General features: G+C 54.4%; 4 protein-coding genes across 4 annotated transcripts; all 4 read right to left on the bottom strand.

The window, feature by feature from the left end:
• Nucleotides 1–238: 238 nt before the first annotated feature.
• HD553DRAFT_311078 (Sec23-binding domain of Sec16-domain-containing protein) lies at nucleotides 239–4,285 on the bottom strand. The gene is made up of 5 exons (XM_046179918.1): nucleotides 2,884–4,285; nucleotides 2,336–2,824; nucleotides 2,017–2,268; nucleotides 947–1,956; nucleotides 239–879 (listed from the first exon to the last, which is right to left on the bottom strand). The coding sequence occupies exons 1-5, from the start codon at nucleotides 4,125–4,127 to the stop codon at nucleotides 374–376; spliced, it is 3,501 nt and encodes a 1,166-aa protein (XP_046036946.1). The 5' UTR covers nucleotides 4,128–4,285; the 3' UTR covers nucleotides 239–373.
• A 2,895-nt stretch (nucleotides 4,286–7,180) lies between these two features.
• Nucleotides 7,181–8,358, bottom strand: HD553DRAFT_311075 (uncharacterized protein). Its single transcript, XM_046179917.1, has 4 exons — nucleotides 8,123–8,358; nucleotides 7,879–8,016; nucleotides 7,708–7,781; nucleotides 7,181–7,618 (listed from the first exon to the last, which is right to left on the bottom strand). The coding sequence occupies exons 1-4, from the start codon at nucleotides 8,184–8,186 to the stop codon at nucleotides 7,556–7,558; spliced, it is 339 nt and encodes a 112-aa protein (XP_046036945.1). The 5' UTR covers nucleotides 8,187–8,358; the 3' UTR covers nucleotides 7,181–7,555.
• Nucleotides 8,359–8,986: 628 nt separating this feature from the next.
• HD553DRAFT_271804 (uncharacterized protein) lies at nucleotides 8,987–12,958 on the bottom strand (the record flags this gene model as incomplete). The annotated part of the gene is made up of 5 exons (XM_046177729.1): nucleotides 8,987–9,564; nucleotides 9,645–11,696; nucleotides 11,770–12,064; nucleotides 12,136–12,435; nucleotides 12,509–12,958. 5 exons carry the CDS (start codon nucleotides 12,956–12,958, stop codon nucleotides 8,987–8,989), a joined length of 3,675 nt encoding a protein of 1,224 aa, XP_046036944.1.
• Nucleotides 12,959–15,322: 2,364 nt separating this feature from the next.
• Nucleotides 15,323–17,263, bottom strand: HD553DRAFT_355278 (uncharacterized protein; the record flags this gene model as incomplete). Its single annotated transcript, XM_046183818.1, has 6 exons — nucleotides 15,323–15,544; nucleotides 15,634–15,972; nucleotides 16,094–16,097; nucleotides 16,331–16,373; nucleotides 16,622–16,802; nucleotides 16,895–17,263. The coding sequence occupies 6 exons, from the start codon at nucleotides 17,261–17,263 to the stop codon at nucleotides 15,323–15,325; spliced, it is 1,158 nt and encodes a 385-aa protein (XP_046036943.1).
• Between the last annotated feature and the right edge of the window lie 3,492 nt (nucleotides 17,264–20,755).

The following is a 20,755-nucleotide window of genomic DNA, read 5'->3' as shown; positions in this document are numbered from 1 at the left end:
GCAGAGATCGGCACACGGGAGAGAATACAGGTGTTTGAGACGCTACCTAGAACTTCTCGTGCAGCATCTAACACCTCAACCCTCTCAAGAACGCCTGGCCTTCAGCAGAGATCTCTTGTCGCAAGAAAGCCTTGCCTCGAGCAAAGATATCCTGTCGCACCACGTCTGGAGCAGGTCTCTGGAAAGGCACGTTTCGAGGCGGGGGAGCTGACGTCTTTGCGTGTCAACTGATGAATGACGGGAACAGCTGTATCCTTGGTGTCCACACGCGGAAAGATCTGCCGCAAAAGTCATTACCTCTGCTTGTTCTAGTATACAACCACATTATACACTACAACCCAAAACACCAATCTCGACCTCGATGCAGCCTTCATCATAAAACGTTGACGTATTTCGCTCGCAAATCCTTCTTGCCCTTTGCTGCTCCTTTTCTCATCGGAGGCGCAGCGAGTGGGTCTGCCAATGGCGGATCGGCGGCGTTCATGGGCGGTCGCGGCGCTGCTGGTGGCATGCTACGAGGACCAGGTGGCGCCGAGTTCGAAGCTGGAGGCGCCGCAGGCGGGGCTGTGCCTCCCAAAGTAGCTGTCGGCGAACCTCGGCTGGCCGAAGGAGGCGGAGGGGTGGACGTCGCTACGATGGGCTGAGGAGTGGATGCAGCGCTCGCATTGACAGGGGTCGCACGAGCAGGAGGGGGTGGAGGAGGCTTGGGTGCTTCAGTAGCGCCCGCCGTCTTGTTGACCCATCGCTTGAGCTCCTTGTCGTAGTAGAACGCACTCTCTTCGCCCAACTTGGCCTTGACGGGACCTGGACCGGCGGTCTCTTCCTTTTTACCCCACCATTTGCCCAGCCACGATCCGCTCTGAGATCCTTTGCCTGCGTCTATAGATAAGCAAGTGTGAGTGGTCAGCTCAACAGTCAAATAACCGACGTCTCGCACAATACTTACCTGGAGGGTTTGCCTTTTTTGCCGGCTCTGGCTTGACCGGCTCCTCCTTCGCCGGGGCGGGCTCGTAAGAGGATGGCGCAGCAGTCGGTTTGGTGGCCGCGGTCCGAGGCTCATCTTTAGCGGCCCTCTGCTTATGAGATGTATTCCCAAGACCCAGATCATCGTCGTCATCGTCTTCATATGCGGGTCGTTCCATCGCGGCAGACGTGGTTTGCGGCTCGTACGAGGGAGCCGGCGCCATTGGCGACATGAAAGTCTGCATCGGATTGATGAAGGAACCATCAGGAACTGCCTCCGCACCGTAATCTCCCTCAGCCCGTCCCTCCGCTTGTTCTGGCTCGTCATAGCTTTGACCCCAAGATGGTATCTGGTATCGAGGCTCTTCGGCTTGCGTTTCAGAGACCGCAGTCGCGCTCGGATCCACCTGTGTCTGCGTGTCGTTAAGCTCAGAGCCTCGACGCGAATCGATACCATCTTGCTCGGTGACTCTGCTTGAAATTCGGGTCATTTCGGGGAAGGCATGCTGTTCCTGTGGACGATACGACATAGCAGATGTGGGTCGCTGCATCGACAGCTGGCTCGGTTGGCGGGGCCTGTACGAAGCTGCAGAGCCACTGCGGTACGCATGGGGTCCCGGTACCATGCTCGGCTGGCTCGCGGAATCGTATGTGGAACTGCGGCTCAGGCTAGGAGCAGCGTTCGGCGAGGAGATGGCACTGTAATGCGAAAATGGGCCGATGGCTGCTTTGTCAGACGAGTCCTTGCTGGTAGTCGGCTTGGTGGGCTTCTCTTCAGTCGCCTCGTCGCCAGCGATGAATTTGGTGAGACGCCCCTCGAACCAGGATCCTAGATTTTCCAAGTTTGGCTTGCCACCCTTTTTCGTTGCAACGGCTGTGACAGCAATTCCAGCGATTCGTCCGGACAAGGTCTCAGCCTGCCTGGTTACAGCCACCATGGCAGGGTTAGGCGACCTGAAAGACTTGCTTTGTGCCAAGACAGCGTCACAGTAGCTGTAAAAATACCGACAACATCAGTCACCCAGCTTATGGTAACTCCGTAGGTTTACTGACGCTCTTGCCTCCGAAGCTTGACCGCGGGTAAAGTACTCGAACGCTCTCTGGAGCTTGTATGCGAGCAGTCGAGGCACCCCGTGATATGGCTCGGCTCCCTTGGCCACAGGTCGGAACGACAGCGCGTACTCCACTAGCTCAGAAATCTCGAGATCCCTTGCAGTGGAAGCGACATCACGACAACCGAACAGTGCGAGTCGACCAGTATCGAAACCAGCAGCCCATTCATTGAGTTTGATTGACAACAGATAGCTGAGTGAGATACGTAGTGGCGTCAGATCAAAGAGTTGAAAACGAACACACCACACCAGCAACATACCAGATGTGCGAAGCCTCAACGAGATCGCTCTGCTTCAGCTGATCAGCGAGCTTTACGAGAGTTTCGAAATCAGAGGCTTTCGCATTGGCAACAACTGTTGCGACGCTATCCCGCCATGACCCGGCTTGACCTGCCGCGGGTGCCAACTGTTGGGTACCGCCGAACATCTTATAAGCCGTGATCAGAGGCTGGGCCAGATCGTGGTTGAGGGCGTTCTGGGCGACGAAAGCATCAACGCAGGACTGCCAGGCTTGAGGCCCCATGACACTGGAAACCAACAACGCGTGCGACCACAGTTGCTGTTGAATGGCGTATTGTTGCGCCTCTTGCTGCTGACCCTTGACGAGCATACGCGACAGGTACTGCAGATCCGCAGCTGACGCGACTGGCTCTGTCGTTTTTGTGCGTTTCAGCAAGGCAGGCTCTTCAGTCGCCGCAGGGACATGGCTCGAGAGCAATCCAATGAGCTCGGTCCGACTCGATACATCGCTGCAATCCCACTAGGTATGAGTTATCGCATGATGCGCACTTAGTAGAATTCTGCTTACCTGAGCAGGTTCTTGCCATCTGCGGCAATCATGAGCTTGACGATTTCCAGTAATAGCATTGTCGCCTCGGCCTTGTGACGGCTTGCCTCGTCCTTCTTCGAAGCTGTAAGATAGACAAGGCCACTTCTGATCTCCTGGACACGGGCATCAATGTAAGCGTTGACAGCGTCCCGTTTCTTCTTCGAGGCGGCTGTGACTTTGCTTGCTGCGGCATCAATGAAGAGTGGTCCCGGCCAGTCGGCCGCAGCAGCAGAGACGCCCTCTTCGGGGATGATATCTTTCAACTGATGCAGCTGCACTTCCTGCGCCTGAGATCGATCGCCGTATGCCGGTAGCAACCGTTGGCCATCTTCGGAGATGTTTCCGGCGGATTCCGATTGAAACACAACAATGCATTGGCCTTGGGGTCCAAACGAGACGCACGGGATTCGACGAGCACTAGGTGATGCCCTCTCGAGAACGTCCTCGGTAAGTGACTTGGGAATGTTTTCTGGTGCCGGCTCGTAAGCCGACCCACTCAACGCTACGGGCTCTTGAGACAAAGCTGGTGAGACGTAACTGTCGTTCGGGAAGGCGAAGGCGTTCGGCAAAGGCGTCACATAAGCCGGCTGATCCGGTCGATCCTGCATCTTCGGTTGGTACGGGTTGTAAGGCGAAGGAACTGGAGACTTCTCGTACGACTGATAGACGCTGGGTTCCTGCTGAGTCGGTACAGGCGCGTAATTCGTCGGAGCAGGCTTGTACGGGTCCTCGACTGCACCGGATTGCTCGGGCTGGACGGTTTGCCCACCTTCCTGTCCACCTTCCTCATCGAATATAGCGCCTTCCGGGTCGTAACTTGACGGTTGTGCGCTTTCTGGCGACAGGGGCTGGAAAGTGTCTTCCCGGAGTAGCGGCCGAGCCTTGGCAGGGCTGACATTGTTGGGCCAGGTGTCGTCACCAGCGGGGAGGTCTGCAAGTTCGCCTCGTTGCGGGGTCAACAGGGTCTCTGGAGCTACCTGCGACCGGGCTGGTATCACCGAGCTAGCGGGCGGGTCAGCGGTTGATGGGCCGGAAGGCACATCGCCCGCCGATGACGCTGCCTGAGGTTGGTACCCATATTGCACTCGGTCGGTATCGCTCAGGAATGCAGGCTGAGATGTCGGCGTGCCCTGCGTGTACGGAGCTGCCGGTTCATATGACGAAGCTGGGGTATTCTTGGGCAACGGGGGCACCGGCGGCGCAGCCTGTCGCTGTGAGGCCATCGAATCAGAGGTTTCGACCCTGGCTCGGGATGGGGGACGATAAGTTCCAGCCGGAGGCGGAGGCTGAATGAAACTTGCGTTCCTTGAAGGTCCCTTGGGAGGACCTGGAGGTGGCGGTGGTGGTGCAACGTGAGCCGTTGGCTGGGGCGAAATCTGCGGTAACGGGGGTAGAGGGGGAGCTACTTCCGGAGCAGGCTTCAGTCTGGCATAACTAGGCTGTCGACTCATCGCGGGTACCGGAGGGTCGTAAGCGGTCGGAGTGGAACGTCCTCCCAAGGTCGATTTGATCGAGTTGGCAGCCCGAGGAGGACCACTCGAACGAGGAGGTCCAGTCGGAGCCGGAGGCGAAGCAGGTGTGCTGATGGGGGCAGGGGTATATGACATGGGCGCGTACGAGGTCATAACAGGTGCCGCGGAGGGTGGTCGTGAAAGGTTTCGTGCTGCAGGCACAGGCGGGTCATAAGCTGTGGTCGTGGTTGTGCGTCGAAGTGGTGCGGGGGGTGCGACATGCTTCGGGATGGCGTTGGACGTGTTGTAAGGGTTCGTGTTATTGAAATTGTTGACTGGGGCATAGGGTGAGGGGTTGTAGGCGGATGGGCTGTAAGTCGACGGCGCATATGGCTGTACGACCGGGCTTCCGTATCGGCTGATAGACGAACTCGGCACGTAGGGCATCGCTGCCCCCATCAGAGATGTGCTTGACTGTAATGGCGAGTAGGTTTGTGTGGACGCGGGCGTATAAGGGTCTACTGCCGGCACAGTGTTAGCCGGAGCCGTAATGGCCTGGTCAGGGACGCCATCGGACGGCTCTTTTTCGGCTGTATTGACGATACTGGTCAGATAAGTGCTGGTAACAACCAAGGAGTCTGCGACTTACGAGCTTCAGCCGTTCCATCCGCAATCATCTGTTTGGCCACTTCTACCCGCTCGTCGTGGGTGTACCAACACCATTGACCCGTCTCGTCAACCCAACCTTCCGGAACTCCCATCAGGTCTAGGTCGGCCGAGTCATAGCTGACTGCACCTGTGTCGACCGCCAATAATGGCTGGGCCGGCGTCACCGCGGCCGCATCGTTCTGATCCCAAACAGGCGTTTCCGCAGGTTGGTTCTGCCCAAACAGGTCGTCATCCTGAGAAGCACCGAAAAGGTCCTGGTCGTGGTTCTGGGATTGCTCCTGATTGACGTCGACTTGCTGACCGATGTTCGCAAACAGATCCCCAGCATCATCACCTTGAAACAGATCCGACGTCTTCGTAGACGCACGCGAGCGTCCCATCGGACCCGGTTCGAGCTTTTCTGACTCTTGAACGGTTTCGACGGGCTTCAGGGCGGTTGAGAAGAAGTCGTCCTCTGCTTGATCGGCTGGGCCCCCGAAGGGATCGTCGGCGGGCGAGTCCAGAACAACCGCACTAATATCGGTCGATCTCGAAAGTTTCTCTGCCGGAATGACCGCCTGCTTATCCTCGACCGGGACTATGGGCGTCTGAACCTCTTCAGCGTCCTTCTCGTACTGCCCAGCCTGCCCGAACAGGTCGTCCGCAGCCTCCTGTTCGCTTTCAAACAGGTCATCCCGAACAGCTTCCGGATCGAAAGGCTTGGCAGTCTCGACGGAAGAAAGCTCCAAAGCGAACGGCTCGGAATTGGGTGGAGCGCCGAATAGATCGTCCTCAGCAGAAGGTGATACAGCACCGAAAAGACCGTCTTCTGTCGCCTCATTCACTACCGGTCCAGCTTCGAGCTCCTGGGCGGCTGTCCCGTTGAAATTGAGAGCAGAGTCGAAAGCATCTGTTGTGGCCGGTTGCGATCCGAACAAGTCGTCCGTTTCGTGGCCATCATCATCGTCAAAAAGACCAGGTTCATCGGCCGCCAACCGAAGTTTTTCTGCCTCCTTCTGCTCTGTCACGGCATCTTTATCGGCCTCGGCATCTCCCTGTTCAACCTCTATTTCCCGCTCCGCATCTATCCTCGGATCTTTCTCTGCCTCGTCGTCGACCGGCTCTTCCAACCGAACCTCGTCGACCAGGACTTCCTCCTGCCGTAACACGCTTCCAAACAGATCCTCCTCTGGATGTGTCTGATCGGCTTTCCCGAACAATTCGTCCGTCTCGCCATCTGCCGGTGTGTCAAACAGATCCGACTCATGTGTGGGAAGAGACTCCTTTGTCGTACCAAAGGCTTGTTCTGGCGCGGGAGATGGGTGTGTAGAGGTGTCTACGGTAGGTTCCGGATTTACGACTTCTGAGCTTGAGACTTTGGAGATAGGGGTGGAGCCTGATTCGCTGATGTCCGCTTCAGAAGTTGTGACTGGCACAGATTCAACATCCGCCGCCGGTGTTGCGGGAGGGTCTTGCTTCTAATGGAATGGCACAGGCCATCTCAATCAGTATCCAAAACTCGAAACTAGATTCATACCTAGACAGCAGACTCACGGCAACATCATTCGGGATTGGCCCTGACACCTTCTGATCGTCATCCTCTGCTTCTTCAAGTTCACCCTTTTGCTCTTGAACCTCCTGTTCCTCCTCCTCATCTCGCTTCTGCTGCTGCTGCTGTTGCTGTTTCTTCTTCTTTTTCTTCTTCTTCCCGCCTCCCGATCCTCCAGCAGCATTTGTACTCGCTGCTGTTACGTCTTCACCCCCATCTTCATGCTCATCCTCGTCCTCCTGGTTGTCCTGCTTCTTATGCTGGTCGGCTAGCTCGACCCCGCCTCCAGCCACGTCCTCGCTCCATAACGTCCCATCTCGGGAATCCGTCGGGTTGGTCGGATCTGCGTTTGCATTTGCGCTCATGATCCCAGATCGTCGGGTCTCATTCGATGTATTCGGGTTTGCGGGTCAGATCGGGAAAAGGAAGAAGACGTGAAATGGTTATGAAGGGGTCTTGACGGGTTTGGTCGTGTACAAGTGACCCTAGCCGAGCGTCGGTGGCTGGGACCGGTCGGTGCCGCTGGCATTACGTAATCGAGAAATGAGCTACCAGATACCGAGACTTTGATCTCGAGCTGAGAGTACATGGACCAGATAGCCAAATGAAAGATGGAGCCAGGCGGTATGGTGGACAAGAAGGATGGCTCATCTTGGTCTGATTCCAACGCTCGTCTTAGCGTGGTGCCACGGTAAGTCTTGCACGGTGATTGAAGATTCCGACCCTGCGTTTGTTGAGTCGTCCGGCCAGATGGCTTCGTAGACCTAAGGACTTTATACCTTGCAACTCAACTCCCTCTGAAGCTACTGCCTAGCCTATGTCTCTGCTTTCTAAATACATCTACTGATACGCACAACGACCCACCCAGACGGCGATGCCTTGTGATGATGTTTTTCGTTATTCACATTTAACATTTCAAGTTGTTATGACGGTTTACTGTAATGGGATACAACCTAACTCTCCTCCATAAGTAGGAAACGTGCTGGTCTCGAGAAGAGCATGTTTACTTCTCGCCCTTGACGGCCTTGCCGGCGTCCCAGACCTTGTCGCTGGCCTTCTGGGCGGTCTACGGGTAGGAAGTGGACGATCACGAGAGGTTGCGGAATGGTCAGTGAGTGGGTTGAGAAAGGAAAGACAGAGGGTAAAGGGACTCACTCCGCCAACGGCACCGTCCTTCTCGAACTGCGATCCGACGGCTCCATCGGCCTTGGAAGAGAAGGTACCTCCGACTAGTTCATACCGAAGCATCGATCAGCCCAATCGCTCTTTTCCACCTAGTTCTCCTCCCAATTGAATGGTGATTGAGGGAAGAGACGAAAGACTCACCCTTCTCTCCCTCCTTGCCGATCTCTCCGTCCGACCTGAACTTGCCTCCGACGCTACCGGCCTTGTCGCCAGTAGCATCACCAGCCGAGAAGGCCTTGGCGGCGCTCTTCAAAGCGTCACCGACGGTCTCGGAGACGGCTGTATAGAAAGAATGAAAAAAGTTCAGGAGTTCAAAGTGAGCTCATGTCGATCTGGGAGGATAAAGCCACAAGAGAAAGGGAGATGTGAAGGAAAGCTGACTTACACTTGTCGGCGTACCCTCGGGTAGCCATGGGTCGGGAAACTCGGGCGATGGTGGACCTGAACATTTTGATAGTAGTGTTTGTGGTTGGTAGGTGGGTTATAAGGTGGTAAGTGGTATGCGTGAATCTGTTGGGGTCGAGGGAAGAAGGGTGCGAAAGTCGAGGTGGATAGGGGTGTGTGCTGGTATATATACCTTGAGAACTGATGACGATAACAAACGATCTTCTCGATCCCCTCCAGCTGTGCTCTCCCGCCCGAAGCGAGAGCGTGTCATCGAGACAGCACAACAACCAGCCTGCTCAGCTGCTCACCGGCCGGCGCTGGGATTCCAGATGGTGAGCGATCCTCATAGCGCGATGCCCGATGACGTGATGACGACATTCCCCCTCTCGATTTACATCCGACGGGTTTCGATGCTTGATGACGTTTCACCCGATCAACCGCACGTCCAGGGAAGGATCGCGTTTATTCGGTTTGGGGTCAAATGCGACGAATGATCATAACTTCATGCTTCATGACCTTCATGACCTTGCAGGATACGCATTATCTACGTCTTGGTCGACATGAACAGGTCGTATCGCCGAAATTATCAAGCTGCCAGCCACCGAACTGTACCGATCGTCTGCAGACAAAGGAAGGAACCCGACTACGGCTTGTAAATCGAGAGGAGAATGTTTCCATCGAAAAATCATGATGTGTACTACTCTAGTGATACAAGCAACTAACTACTGGCAGGGTATAAGGGGTATATGTTCCGGTACTGTACAACTTGTTGTGATGATGCCCGCTGCATCCCCGTGGTGAGATTATTATCGGTCATGTCGAATCGTGTTTTTGGTGTGTATGAAATGGCGCGCCGACCATCCTAAATCTTCGAGTACTTCTGGTAGATCGGATCGTTCTTGTCCGAATCCGGGTGGAAGCTCAACTTGCCCGAGGCGGGCTGAGAAGGCTGGCTAGCTTGCTGCTGCTCGGTGGCCTCTCCGAGCTTGTCCAAGGGTGCCAACCAGTTCTGACCGGCAGCGACGGAACCGAGCAAGAGCGAAGGAGCCATGGTGAGCAAGGTAGGGTACTGCAGCTTGGCATCCTTCATCCTCCTTCGTCGAGACTTGAGGACCATGGGCGAGGCACGAAGACGGCTCTCGGATCGAATGGATCGGAAGAGGTCGAGGTTGCTTCGGGTCTGGTAGACGGGCTCGGCGTACTGGAAGTTGTTGTAGTCGGCGGATTGCGAAATCTCGGGGAGAGCGTTGGGATCGGGGTAGATCCTGAGCTTGACCAAGAGGCGGTAGAGAGGTCCACTGGGCATGAGTCGGATGCAGGCTCCCCAGGGGATGGCGAGCAATCCGATGACGATCGAAATACCCCAGTCTCGTCCACCGATTCGAGTGACCGAGAAGGCGGCTCCTCCGACAAAGACGATCAAGACCTGACCACCGACCACTACACGAGAGGAAAGCATCGAAGCGTGGTTAGCAAATGTTGAATGACTGCAAGACGACTGGATCGCGCGGAAGACTCACTGATGAGGAAGATGAGCATGAACCAACGGTTCCTGTGGATACCGTGCCAGAAGTTGAGGTCGCTAGTGAGGGATCGACAGTTGATCATGTTGAAGATTTGGCAGAAGACGAAAGAGTTGAAGACTAAGGTCTTGAGCTGCGAGTTTCCGCCACCGGGCTCGTCACCGAGGATGTCGTGTCCACGCCAGTGGAGGACGAAGCAGACGACGATCTGGTAACAAGCTTGACCGAGGATCATCTTGACCATGTCAATGTTGAGCAAGGGAGCGGTGGCCTTTTCGGGTTGCCTGTCGAGCGACCTCTCGGAAGCAGGGTCGGTAGCGAGGGCGAGGGCGGCGAAAGTATCCATGATCAAGTTGACCCACAAGAGCTGTACGGCGGACAGGACAGACTCCTCCTCGTCCGAGGCGACGGCGGTGATAAAGGTCAAGACGACGGCGGTAACGTTGACAGAGAGCTGGAATTGCAAGAACTTTCGGACCGAGTCGTTGACACATCGACCCCACTTGATGGCGAGGGTCAACGAGGCGAACGAGTCGTCCATGACGATAATGTCGGAAGCCTCCTTGGCGACCTCGGTACCCGAGATACCCATGGCGAAACCGATGTTGGAAGCCTTGAGGGCCGGAGCATCGTTGGAACCATCACCAGTGACACAGACGATGTTGCCGAGCTCTCGCAGAGACTCTACCAAGAGACGTTTGTCCTCGGGAGACGAACGGGCCATGACCTGAAGACGGGGTACGATCTCGAGACGTTCCTGGTGACTGAGCCTTCGGAAAGCGGGACCTTCGATGACGATCCCGCCAGGGGTGTACATGCCACACTGGATGGCGATCGATCGAGCGGTAAGGACGTTGTCTCCGGTGCACATCTTGACGGCGACACCGGCCTTGTTACACTTGGAGACCGACTCGATGACTCCCGGTCGGAGAGGGTCCTCGATGGCGACGACGGTGATCATGGTCAAGTCCTTGGCGAGGTCGGCCAACAGCAACTCCTGCTCGCCGTCGGCGGTGGGGAAAGTACCGGGCTCGTAATCCTTGTAACAGACGGCGATGGTTCGGAGACATTGCGAAGCGTAAAAGTAGATGGTCCTCTGCAAGTTGGTCATGGTCTCCTCGTTGAATCGGACGACCTTGATGTCGGAAGCAGCGTTCGAAGGACCGTCAATGTCGACGTGCGAAGTGCAGACCTTGAGCAAGATTTCGGAAGCACCCTTGACGAGCAACCTGATCTTTCCGTTGGGCAAGGTGATGGCGGTGGCCATGGCCTTGACCTCGGAGCTGAAGGGGAAGACCTGGTGTACGGTAGCAGCGGCACGGAGGTCGGTAGCACCGGTCCATCCGACCTCTCGACCGAGCAAGAGCATGGCAGCCTCGGTCTTGGATCCGATGATGCCGACCTTGCCAGTCTCCTTGTCAATCTCCTCGAAAGCGGTCGAGTTGATACAGAAAGACTCGTTCAAAAGCTGTTGCATCTGGGGAGTGGCGATCTGGTTGAGCTCGGAGAGGTCGAAAGTGAAATCCGGTCGGCCAGTTCGGGTGTTCTCGATCTCGGCGACACCGTTCTCGTCCTCGACCTTGTTGGCGTTGGTCCTCTGCGGGTTCTCTTCCAATCGACGAACTCCCTTGGCGGTGACACCGAGCGACATGGCGACGATCTGCATCTCGTTGAGCGTGAGGGTACCGGTCTTGTCGGTACAAACGACGTTGGCACCTCCGGCAGTCTCACAAGAGGCGAGCACTCGGACGAGCAAGTTTTCCGCCGTCATACGTTTGGTGGCAAAGGCGAGGGCGAGGGTGACGGCCAGGGGCAAACCTTCGGGGACGGCGACGACGACCAAGGTGACGGCGATAATCAAGATCGAGATGAAATCCTGACCCTTCTCATCGGGAGTCCTGTCGGGGTCCTCCTTGAGCTGGACGCAGAATCGGATGAACAAGGCAAAGAACAAGGTGAGACCGGCCGAGGCACCGAACTTGGCGATGAGCTCGGCAAGCCTGTTGAGCTTGAGCTGGAGGGGAGTGCTCTCAGCATCGGTTCGAAGGGCTGCAAGGCGTCGTCTATCGTCAGTCACCGTGCCCTGCTTTTCAAATCACTTGAGCGTTGATCCCAAACTCACCCATCATCAAACGACCGTTAAAAGACTTGGTACCGACGGCGATGACGACGTATTCACCGACACCCTCGGTAACCTTGGCACCGGAGATCAAGAAACAGTCCTTCTTCAGGGTCTTTCCGGGGGGCAACGAGTTGCGCTCCTCGATACACTCTTCGTAGGAAGCCTTCTTGATCAGGTCAGATTCACCGGTAGCACCAGACTCGTCGCACTTGACGTTGTGACCTCGGAGGAAGACACCGTCGACGGGAAGAATTTCACCAGTCTCGACGACACAGATGTCACCGACGAGAATGTCCTACGAGATGCGAAAAGATCAGCACAAATGCCGCAGACGAGGCGACGACCGAATTGATACCGCGAACTCACCTTGGTGTTGATAGTCATCCTAGTTCCACCTCGAATACAGTTGATCATCCTGTCGTCCTTCTTCTCGTTCAACTTCTTGAACTGCCTCTCCTTTTGCCAATCGTTGACAGATCCGACCAAGACGACGATGGTAACAGCGATAAGAATGGCGACACCCTCGACCCATTCGATCTGAGGTTCTTCGCAACCAGCGGGGTTGGTGCAACCCCCTTCGAGGTAGGGGATCGGGTCGTGGTCCACACCGACGGATTGGTAGATACCGAGGACGAGCGAGATAAGGGCGGCGATACCGAGGATGATCTAAGAGTGGAATTGTGAAATACATGAGCTCAAGTGGATGGGGCACGTGAAAGCGAGACGCGGCGCGACTTACCAGGACCTTGTCCTTCATGGCCATCCACATCAATTGCAACAACGACTTGGTCTTCTTGGTAGGCAAGATGTTGTCTCCGTAGACCCTCTTCCTGTCCTCCAGAGAAGCCTTGAACTGAGCGTCCATCATCGATGGACCTCCGTTACCGGCGCTGTGAGAACCGTCGACGTTGAGACCGCGAGTCCCATCGACTCCGAGTCCGTGGAGCAGTCCCTCGGTCCCTCCGATAGCTTCGAGGTCTTCCAGGTTCTTCGGGTCGACCAGAGAGGCGAGGACGAGAGGCTTCTGGAAGAAGGGGGTCGGGTCGGTGGTATCGTTCGCAGGATCGATATGCGCCGAAGCCCTAGCCTGAGCGGCGTTCTCCTCCTCGGTCAAGTCTTCCTCGGAGTCGTCGTCCTCTTCGAGCTCGGCGTCCTTCTTCTTACGGAAGAGACCCTTGAGCTTGGACATGGCCGAACGTTTGTGGACCTTGGCAGGAGGTTGGTTCATGAGCAACGGGTTGATGTACCCCGTCTTCTCATCGTACCCCTCCTTGCCGGTGTACCGGGTCGAGCTCGGACTGAGGTGGTCGGCGCCAGAGACGCTGAGAAAGGCCCCATTGGAAGGCGCGACGTTGTGTGCGGTGGCCTTTTCGTTGGCCGACTCCCGGTTGACGGTGTGGAGGTAGTCGTCCCGAGGGTCTCCGTGCAAGACACCTGAAACGCGAGTCTCGGGCACGGTAGAACCGATGAGATCTTGGGCGCCTCGGTGAGGTTCCTCGACGTCGGTGGTCACGATCCTCGGCGTGTTCGAGTGGTGGTGAGCCATGGTTGGCGGTGAAAGGATGGGTGTCGTGTCGTGTGTCGCGATAGTGAGTCGAAAAGTTGTAGTGAGGCAACGACGGCGACGACGGTGGTGGGTGATCAAGCCCTGATTTCAATCTCCTATTCAGTGAAGAGAGGAGAGAGAGAGTTGTTTGGTCGATCGAGGTTGTTGGTGATCGATGAGAGTGGTTGGGTGATGAAGGGAAAGGAGGAGGTTGACGTTTGTATGGAGCCATCGTCACGACCCCCTCTCTCTCTATAAACGTTCGAGTGTTTGAAGTTGTCGAGGCGATCCGCAATGAACAGAGTGCCAAGACATTACCCTCTTCTCTTGGCGATGACGCGCGGAATCAAAATAATGCGTCGGAGAAGCGCGGAGAGAGAGTCCTGGTGCAACGCGTGAGAAAGCGACAGAAGATTCTGGCTCCGATCAAAGGGACGATCAAGCCACATCACGCGCGCTAGAATCATCCACCTCGAGCGCCTCGACGCGAAATTGCCTCTTTGGGACGAATGTCCTGTCAAACCCGACAGAAGACCGATCGACCTTGCACCCGAGGCGTTTGATCCCCTCCCAGCTCTTTCACACGTCGGTGATGTTCGAGCGTTGGACTCGATGTGATTGGGCGGGCGAGCGGTGGTGGCAGGTTCGTGTCAGCTGTTCCGACATGGCGCAGGGGAAGAGCAAGGGGGAGGAATGCCAAATGAAACGAGGTACGCCCGGACGTACACCTCGCACGCACTCGTTCACAACTCCCCGATCACGAGGGTAGAGCCGTAGAGGTCGAGGTCCTGCTCTGCTTCCCAGAATACCAAGGCGACACTTGGCGGTCAGCCAGACTACTGTATACAGGCGGGCGGGAGTATCGAGAGAGCCGAGGAATCCTTGGGTGCACCTACAACCGCTCCCAGATGGTTTCGATCCCATACGACGTTGAACGCCGGACCGGACCTTCCTCGAATACGGAGCGTTGCTTGGTACCGAATATGTCGTCGACTATCCTGGCTCGCGGGTTCGCTGGTCGTGTGAGCCCGAATACCGACGTACGATGTAAAGGTCGGCGATCGTATGAGCCTTTCCAAGCGGTTCCAAGAAACGCTCGTCCTCTCCTCGTTTCGGATCTCGGATAGGTGGCTTTCCGCTCGACGTTCAACGCTTCAGCTGTTTCATCGTGTGAACGTCTTGACATGCAGTATGATGTGCTCGTACGTCGTTTGTGCTCTGATGTGTGATATAATGGGGATAGACCTCCGAATCACACCTCGTCGCGCCTCACAACCAGAGAATAACAAGCTCGAAACCGATTTTCGAGTTCAAGATCACCTCTACCACAGTTCTTCACGAGCAATCCAGCAATCGGTTCAAACGCTCCAAGCACGTCGTGGCGGCTTCGTAGTCGCAGTCCAACCAATGGTCTGGGTTCTCGGAACCGAGCGGGTCGGAGATTCCGGACGCGGATGGTGGACATGAAACTGCGGATCGATAAAAGAATCCAAAATACATTTTTTATCGCGCGACTACGGATATGAGTACGAGTTTGACTGCGATCTGCGACTGCGTGGAAGTAGGGAAGGGTTGGGCTGCGGATCGGCGATCGTCTTCGTTTGGAATGTATTACTGGTGATAAAGGCTGGAACACATGGACGATTCGGTTTTGTTCCGTATAAGGCTTCCTTGCCAAACAGATTGCGAGGTTGGGAGGCATCGATAGATGCGAGGAGCGGTCAGTCGCTCGTTCACTCGAATTCCGTTGATAAGACCGATAATATGCCAGATCTTTCACTCCGTTCGGCGGGAGTCATCCAGCAGTAATCTATGACAGCGGGGATTGGAGGAGGTCGCATCAATAACATCGACAAGTTCTCGTCCCGATCGCCACAAATGCGACGGAAGGCGCCGAAGGCGGAACGTGATTAGTGTCCAGGTCACTATCGGTTAGCGAAGGGAGGGGAAGGGGATACAGTAAGCGCAAAACACAGTATCAAGACCGACATGCTTCTGTATACAATTTCAACAGGTCGGAGAGTCGTCAGACTCGCTACCAATTAACGACGGTCGACGCTTTAAAGACTCCTTGGTCTCCATGGAATCGCTTGTGTTGCGGTCGTTAGATGATCTTGCAGGACGCAACAGTGGGGTTCGCTCTGTAGGATGCTCAGGATTGTTCTCGAGGGTATTGCTCGTGAAGATGCTCAGTACGGCAGTCAAAATCCCCGTCAAAGCACCAGTAGTCTGCATCACACGAAAGCAAGAGTTAAGCGAGAATCCAGCAAGAATGTGACCAAAAGTGCTGACGCAAAGTGTTCCCTCACCAAACTCACAGAGGCGCTTTCATTGGAAGCGTTGTCTTCCATGGTAGTATCAGGGAGCTTCGGTCCGTTTGGCCACATTTCCCTCAAAGGTTCCCCGGTATCGGTAAGATACCACAACTTTTCCACCTCCCGTTGATAGTGCTCAGCTTCGTTTGGATTTCTCAGGTTTCTGTGCGCAAAATCGCTGCAACGATCCCGAAGCGATTTCCAGGCGAGATGAAGCTCAGGGCGGGTCTGCGTAGTCTTTTCCTGTTTACAGCAGATCAATACACCAGTGTAGAACCATCTGTCAAATTGTTCAGCAGTGACGTGGGGTTCTTCAGCCATCTCGGTGCACTTCGGGACAGTCTACTGTATACGGAAAGAAGTTAAGCCGTGAACTATTGAGAGATCGGAACAAGCAGCCTATATGCTCTTCCAATAAGCCTGCCGAGAACGCTTCTCGAGCATGCGACAAAGGCGTGCTAACCTGACTATATCGTCATCCAGGAGTTTTCAAGCTTCTCGGTTTCATCTCCGTGGATTTGCGGTGTCTGTCGGGTCGCATTCCGATGAGGCGTACAGTACATTATGCCTCGTAGGCGTAGGCATTCGAGTCGGTCGAGCGAAGATTTTGCCACTCATCAGTATTGCGGTCATTACATCGGCTACTAAGTGTGCGCACACTGCTCCGGACGTAGCATCATCATTTGTCCTTTTGACACACCTTCTAACAAAGGTGCGCTCAACGTTCGCTTCTCGACTCAGCACTATCGGCACAGTAGTAGTACTGTAGTCCGGCCGATGAGGCAGCACTTTGCTGGCACACTGAATGACCAATAATGACGGCAGCAATTTTGGTCTCATTTGCCAAGTACTAGTAGTATCAGGGCAAATGCTAGCAGGGGATACAACGAGACAGTGTCATATGGCGCTTGAACCAGTACAATAAGTAGAATCAGAGTCTCAACTTCGACAGGTCACAAGAATGGCATGTCATCTTCGTCTGATTCCTCACTTCGATGCGGTAGCGTCCCGGTTCTGTCGAAGTCCTGTTGAGAAGGACTCTGTAAGAGGGGCGTTCGGATTGTTGGATCAGCCGGGTCTACTTCTTCGATTGTTCGGGCAGGTTCGGACGACGTTAGCAGCCGAGTGTCATCCCCCTCGCCGCGGCTTGTGCGTGTGCTGCCAGTGATGCGCTACGGCCATGTAGAACAACATTGTGGGCAAAGATGGAAGAGGAATCGGTCATCGTCAGGATAGCATCACATTGGTCAAGAAGGATGCTTACGCTCAAGAAGGCCCCAGACGTCGAATCGCCTTTATCAGCTTTGTCCGCGTCTGCTTGTGGACCGTCCGGCCACCGAGCTACAATTATCTCATTATAACCAGTGACCTCCTTGTTCCAGCAGTCCAGGATTGAAGACTTCACTTTATCCTTGCGATCCAGCTTGTCTCCCGTTCGTTCTCCCATGTTGCAAAGATCATAGTGAAGGAGATACCGCTCGCAATAGAAGTAGAATCGTTGTAACCCGTCAAGTTTCTCTGTCGGCATCTTCATGATTTGGTTGCGCTCGACCTTTTTTATTTTCTCCTTGCAGTGCTTCAACGCCACTTCTTTGACCCATTTTGAATACTCTTTGCTGTAGTCGGGTGTCATGCTGGATAAGAGGAAGATGGTTTCGGAAGTCACTTTCGTTCGAAAAAGCCAGTCACCCTTCAGTTGTCGTTGATAGCGAAATGAGTTGTGTTCATACTCGCTCACTACTATATAGCAGGTGCTGGCTCATATGTACCGGAAGGAGAAGGGACAAAGGACGGTCATCCGCGTTTCACCTTGCAGTATGACGTAATGGCATTTATAGATTGGAGACACAACCCATTTTACCCAAGGTGTCTGCGATCGGCGATGGCTCATGGAGATATAAGATAGAGGTCGAATCTATACAAGGGTATGAGGGACGGATGCATGCCGGCCAGGTTTCAAAGATAGCGATACCATACCGATGAAGCTAATTCTGCTGTACAAGTCTCATTACTCCGAAGCAAGGACACGACCTTGCGCCACAGAGTTACCAGGGTTGCGCCATCGATTCCATCGACGCCAGTATACTGGTCGCGAGCAGGCTATGAAAGACGGTCAATCCGCTTGAGTTCCCCAACCACCCTCCTGGATATCGTTCAGGTATGTCGAGTCAAGCCACAGAAACTTGCCGATGACCGCTTCTTGCCCTCCACGTTGTTCCGCATCCTGCTTCATTGATAGTTACACCTGATGATGCAGACGCGAAAATCCCAGCCGCTTAAACTTTCATGCTGTGGCAATCTGACTTTCGGAGGAGTTGCTTGCATCGCGCGCTGATCAACCAGGTCAGAGCAGACTCGAGAAGCACATAGGTGTGGTACCCTTGCGCATTATCTGCGCCATTGGACAATGTATTTTCGAATCGAGCTTCATTGTCTCGCAAGGGAAACGAGCCTCCGAAAGACCCGTAAAATGTTGTAGTGCCACTGCTCATGCGGAAGACGACATGGCCAGTAGGGTAACCTTAGGCAAACGAAACTCGGGAAGCCGTAGATTGGTCGAGATCAGTGATCTTCGAGCATGATGATCATAGGTGTATAAAGGAGACAGCGACATAGTCCAGAACGTTCAACCTTGTGTACCGACAAGTTCAGAGTCAGAGAAGCTGCTGCAGATCGAGGGTGGGCCGTGAGCTGTGGGATTGTCGATCGTGGCAATTGATGCTACCCCGTTGTGTAATTCCCCAAACTCCATCAACAAGGGTGTTTGGTCAGTCACGCCTGGTGCGTTCGATGCGGAAGGGCTCAAAGTCGGGTTCGAAGCAGATCCCTGTGGGTTCGATGCAGATTCCTTTATCAAGGAAGGTGTGCTCGAATTCGGAACCTAGATGAGCAGATTATAGAGTGAATTCGGTCAGATCGATGCGCCCCATCTAGAATAGGAACTTCTGAGTGCTTACTCTTCTCAGACCTCTGACAGTAGCTTTGACTTTGGCTGTGCGAGAGACTTCTTTGATGGGCCCTTCTGGCCAGTGCTTCATCATGAAGGGATGGGCTGGATGTTCTTCATCCCACCAGTATTCGCAAATCGAGACCTTGATCGAATACGATTCACTCAAGGCAGGTGACCATGTGAAGAGTGGGGTTCTGGCGACTTCTTTAGAGAGTTCACGGTAACGCTTGACTTTTTCGTGTATTTCACACAATGTGTCAAAATTGATAGGCTTTGTTTTGGTGGCCCCATCCTTGCCTTTCTCTTTGTGAGCTCGTCTCAGCTCCTTCCCAACAGTCTCATATAGCTCATACTCGATGAAGTCGCTTTTAACGCGGATCGGATCTATATCCATCTCGATGTAAAGGAACAGAAGTACGTCGAGATTTGCAGTGAGGACAAAGGCAATTGCAGCGTCTCTCTCATTCCCGAGCTAGATCTGGCGGTCCCTCTATATACGTGGCAGACGAAGAAGCATGGATCATGGATCATGGATCATGTGATCATCCTGGATCGACAAAGGAGTCGACGGATACCGCGTTTCATCTGGCCGCGTGACGCAAGAGGTGCGATGGCGCCACGCGTGATTAGCGCCTTGAGCAGCGACTGCTGGCTTCCCGTGGGTTTCCAGTACTACACCTTGTGAATAGGATACGTATATCAGCCGCCCCAGTGATCCAGAGGCCAGAGGAACGCCTTGTAATGTGGCCGAACTCATCGACGCGAGCGTCATGACCGTGACGTTCATACATCGAGCAAAGAAATGAGGCCGATGCCGTTGTACAATATGCAGGCACTACAGAATATCAATCAGGATAATCACTGCGGCGTCCGATGACGCTTGTACGCTTGACGACTCGTCATCATTGGCTTTCCTCTGTGATGTTCCCGGATGCGGATCGCGCTATCGTACCGATCATGGATCCGGTGTCCCCGGTAACGCTGCTAAACGACTGAATGCAGCAGATAAGCAAAAAACAGCGATACCATTCGATCGTACGGTCGACCTACCGACGAACAATTGTTAACAAGCCTCTCGGATGTAGTCAACAGCCTGGGTCCCCTTGGCCATCGAACGCAAATCGTGTCATGCGCGTCTCCATCGGAGAAGAGAGCCTGGACGGACTCTCGTTCCCGATCGATGTCTTGCTGGTTTTTCGGATTTCCATTTTTCACTGCCTGGTAGCGTATGCATCGAACCCACAGCCCATAGTATATCGCTTTCTCCTTCGCAGGTACACCTGGCTTCTTTCGAATATCTTCGCAGTCCAACATGGCTTGATCGATCCACGCGTCCATCTGCTGTTCAGTGACCTGAAATTGTCCAGTCATACTTGTTCGCTTGGAGACCTGAGATGAGTTGGATTAGTAGTCATGACCATTTCCTAGAACCGAGAAGCCAAGCAGAGCAGGGCTCTATATATCGATGCAGAAAGTCTAGCGTGTCATCATGCTTCTCCTGGAATCACGCAACACAAAGGAGTGGCTACCCTGATCTCGTGACACGCTTGCACAGGATGTGGTTCGATCGCGTGACCATCATTAGATTGTGTTTGGTCGCCTGACTGCCTACACTTCAGGGGAAGTTAGGGTTCTCGGCTTCAGCTTGTCTAGGCATGGTAAGCGATGCATCAGTCGTCGACGCCCCTTTGTTTCAAGGCCACCCAAGTCACGGAGAGGGTTAACCAAGAGGGTTCAGCACAGAAACACGTCCATCAATCTGCCTTGACACGGTTGACGCTCAAGACGATCGGCGGGGCACCTGATGGTGCATCTATGCTGGCTATTGTCACATGCGGCGGTTCTCCTGCTGACTGCTTAGTAAGGATCACAGGGAGACTCGTCGAGTACAGCGAGTCAGCTCAAGAATATAGCATCACCTATATGTATGATACAGTTGAACGAGGTCAAGAAGCGCTCCTGGCGATAACGTTTTAGGTACAAGCTACATTGCGTGGGTTGGCTGGGAGAAAAAAAATTGCCTGACCATCTTGACCTCATATAAATGTAGAAGGGGTAGTGTTCGGTAAGACTTCCAAGTGATGTTCGCAATGGGTAGAAGTCGACGAGCGATTGTCGTCCAGGTGAGTCGATCTACCGTCTACCTGTCCGAGAGATTCTGGCAGATCCTGTAGT

Source organism: Filobasidium floriforme, assembly GCF_021052385.1.
Source record: "Filobasidium floriforme strain CBS 6241 chromosome Unknown HD553scaffold_10, whole genome shotgun sequence".
NCBI lineage: Eukaryota > Fungi > Basidiomycota > Tremellomycetes > Filobasidiales > Filobasidiaceae > Filobasidium > Filobasidium floriforme.
This window is presented reverse-complemented; position numbering and strand designations above follow the sequence as displayed.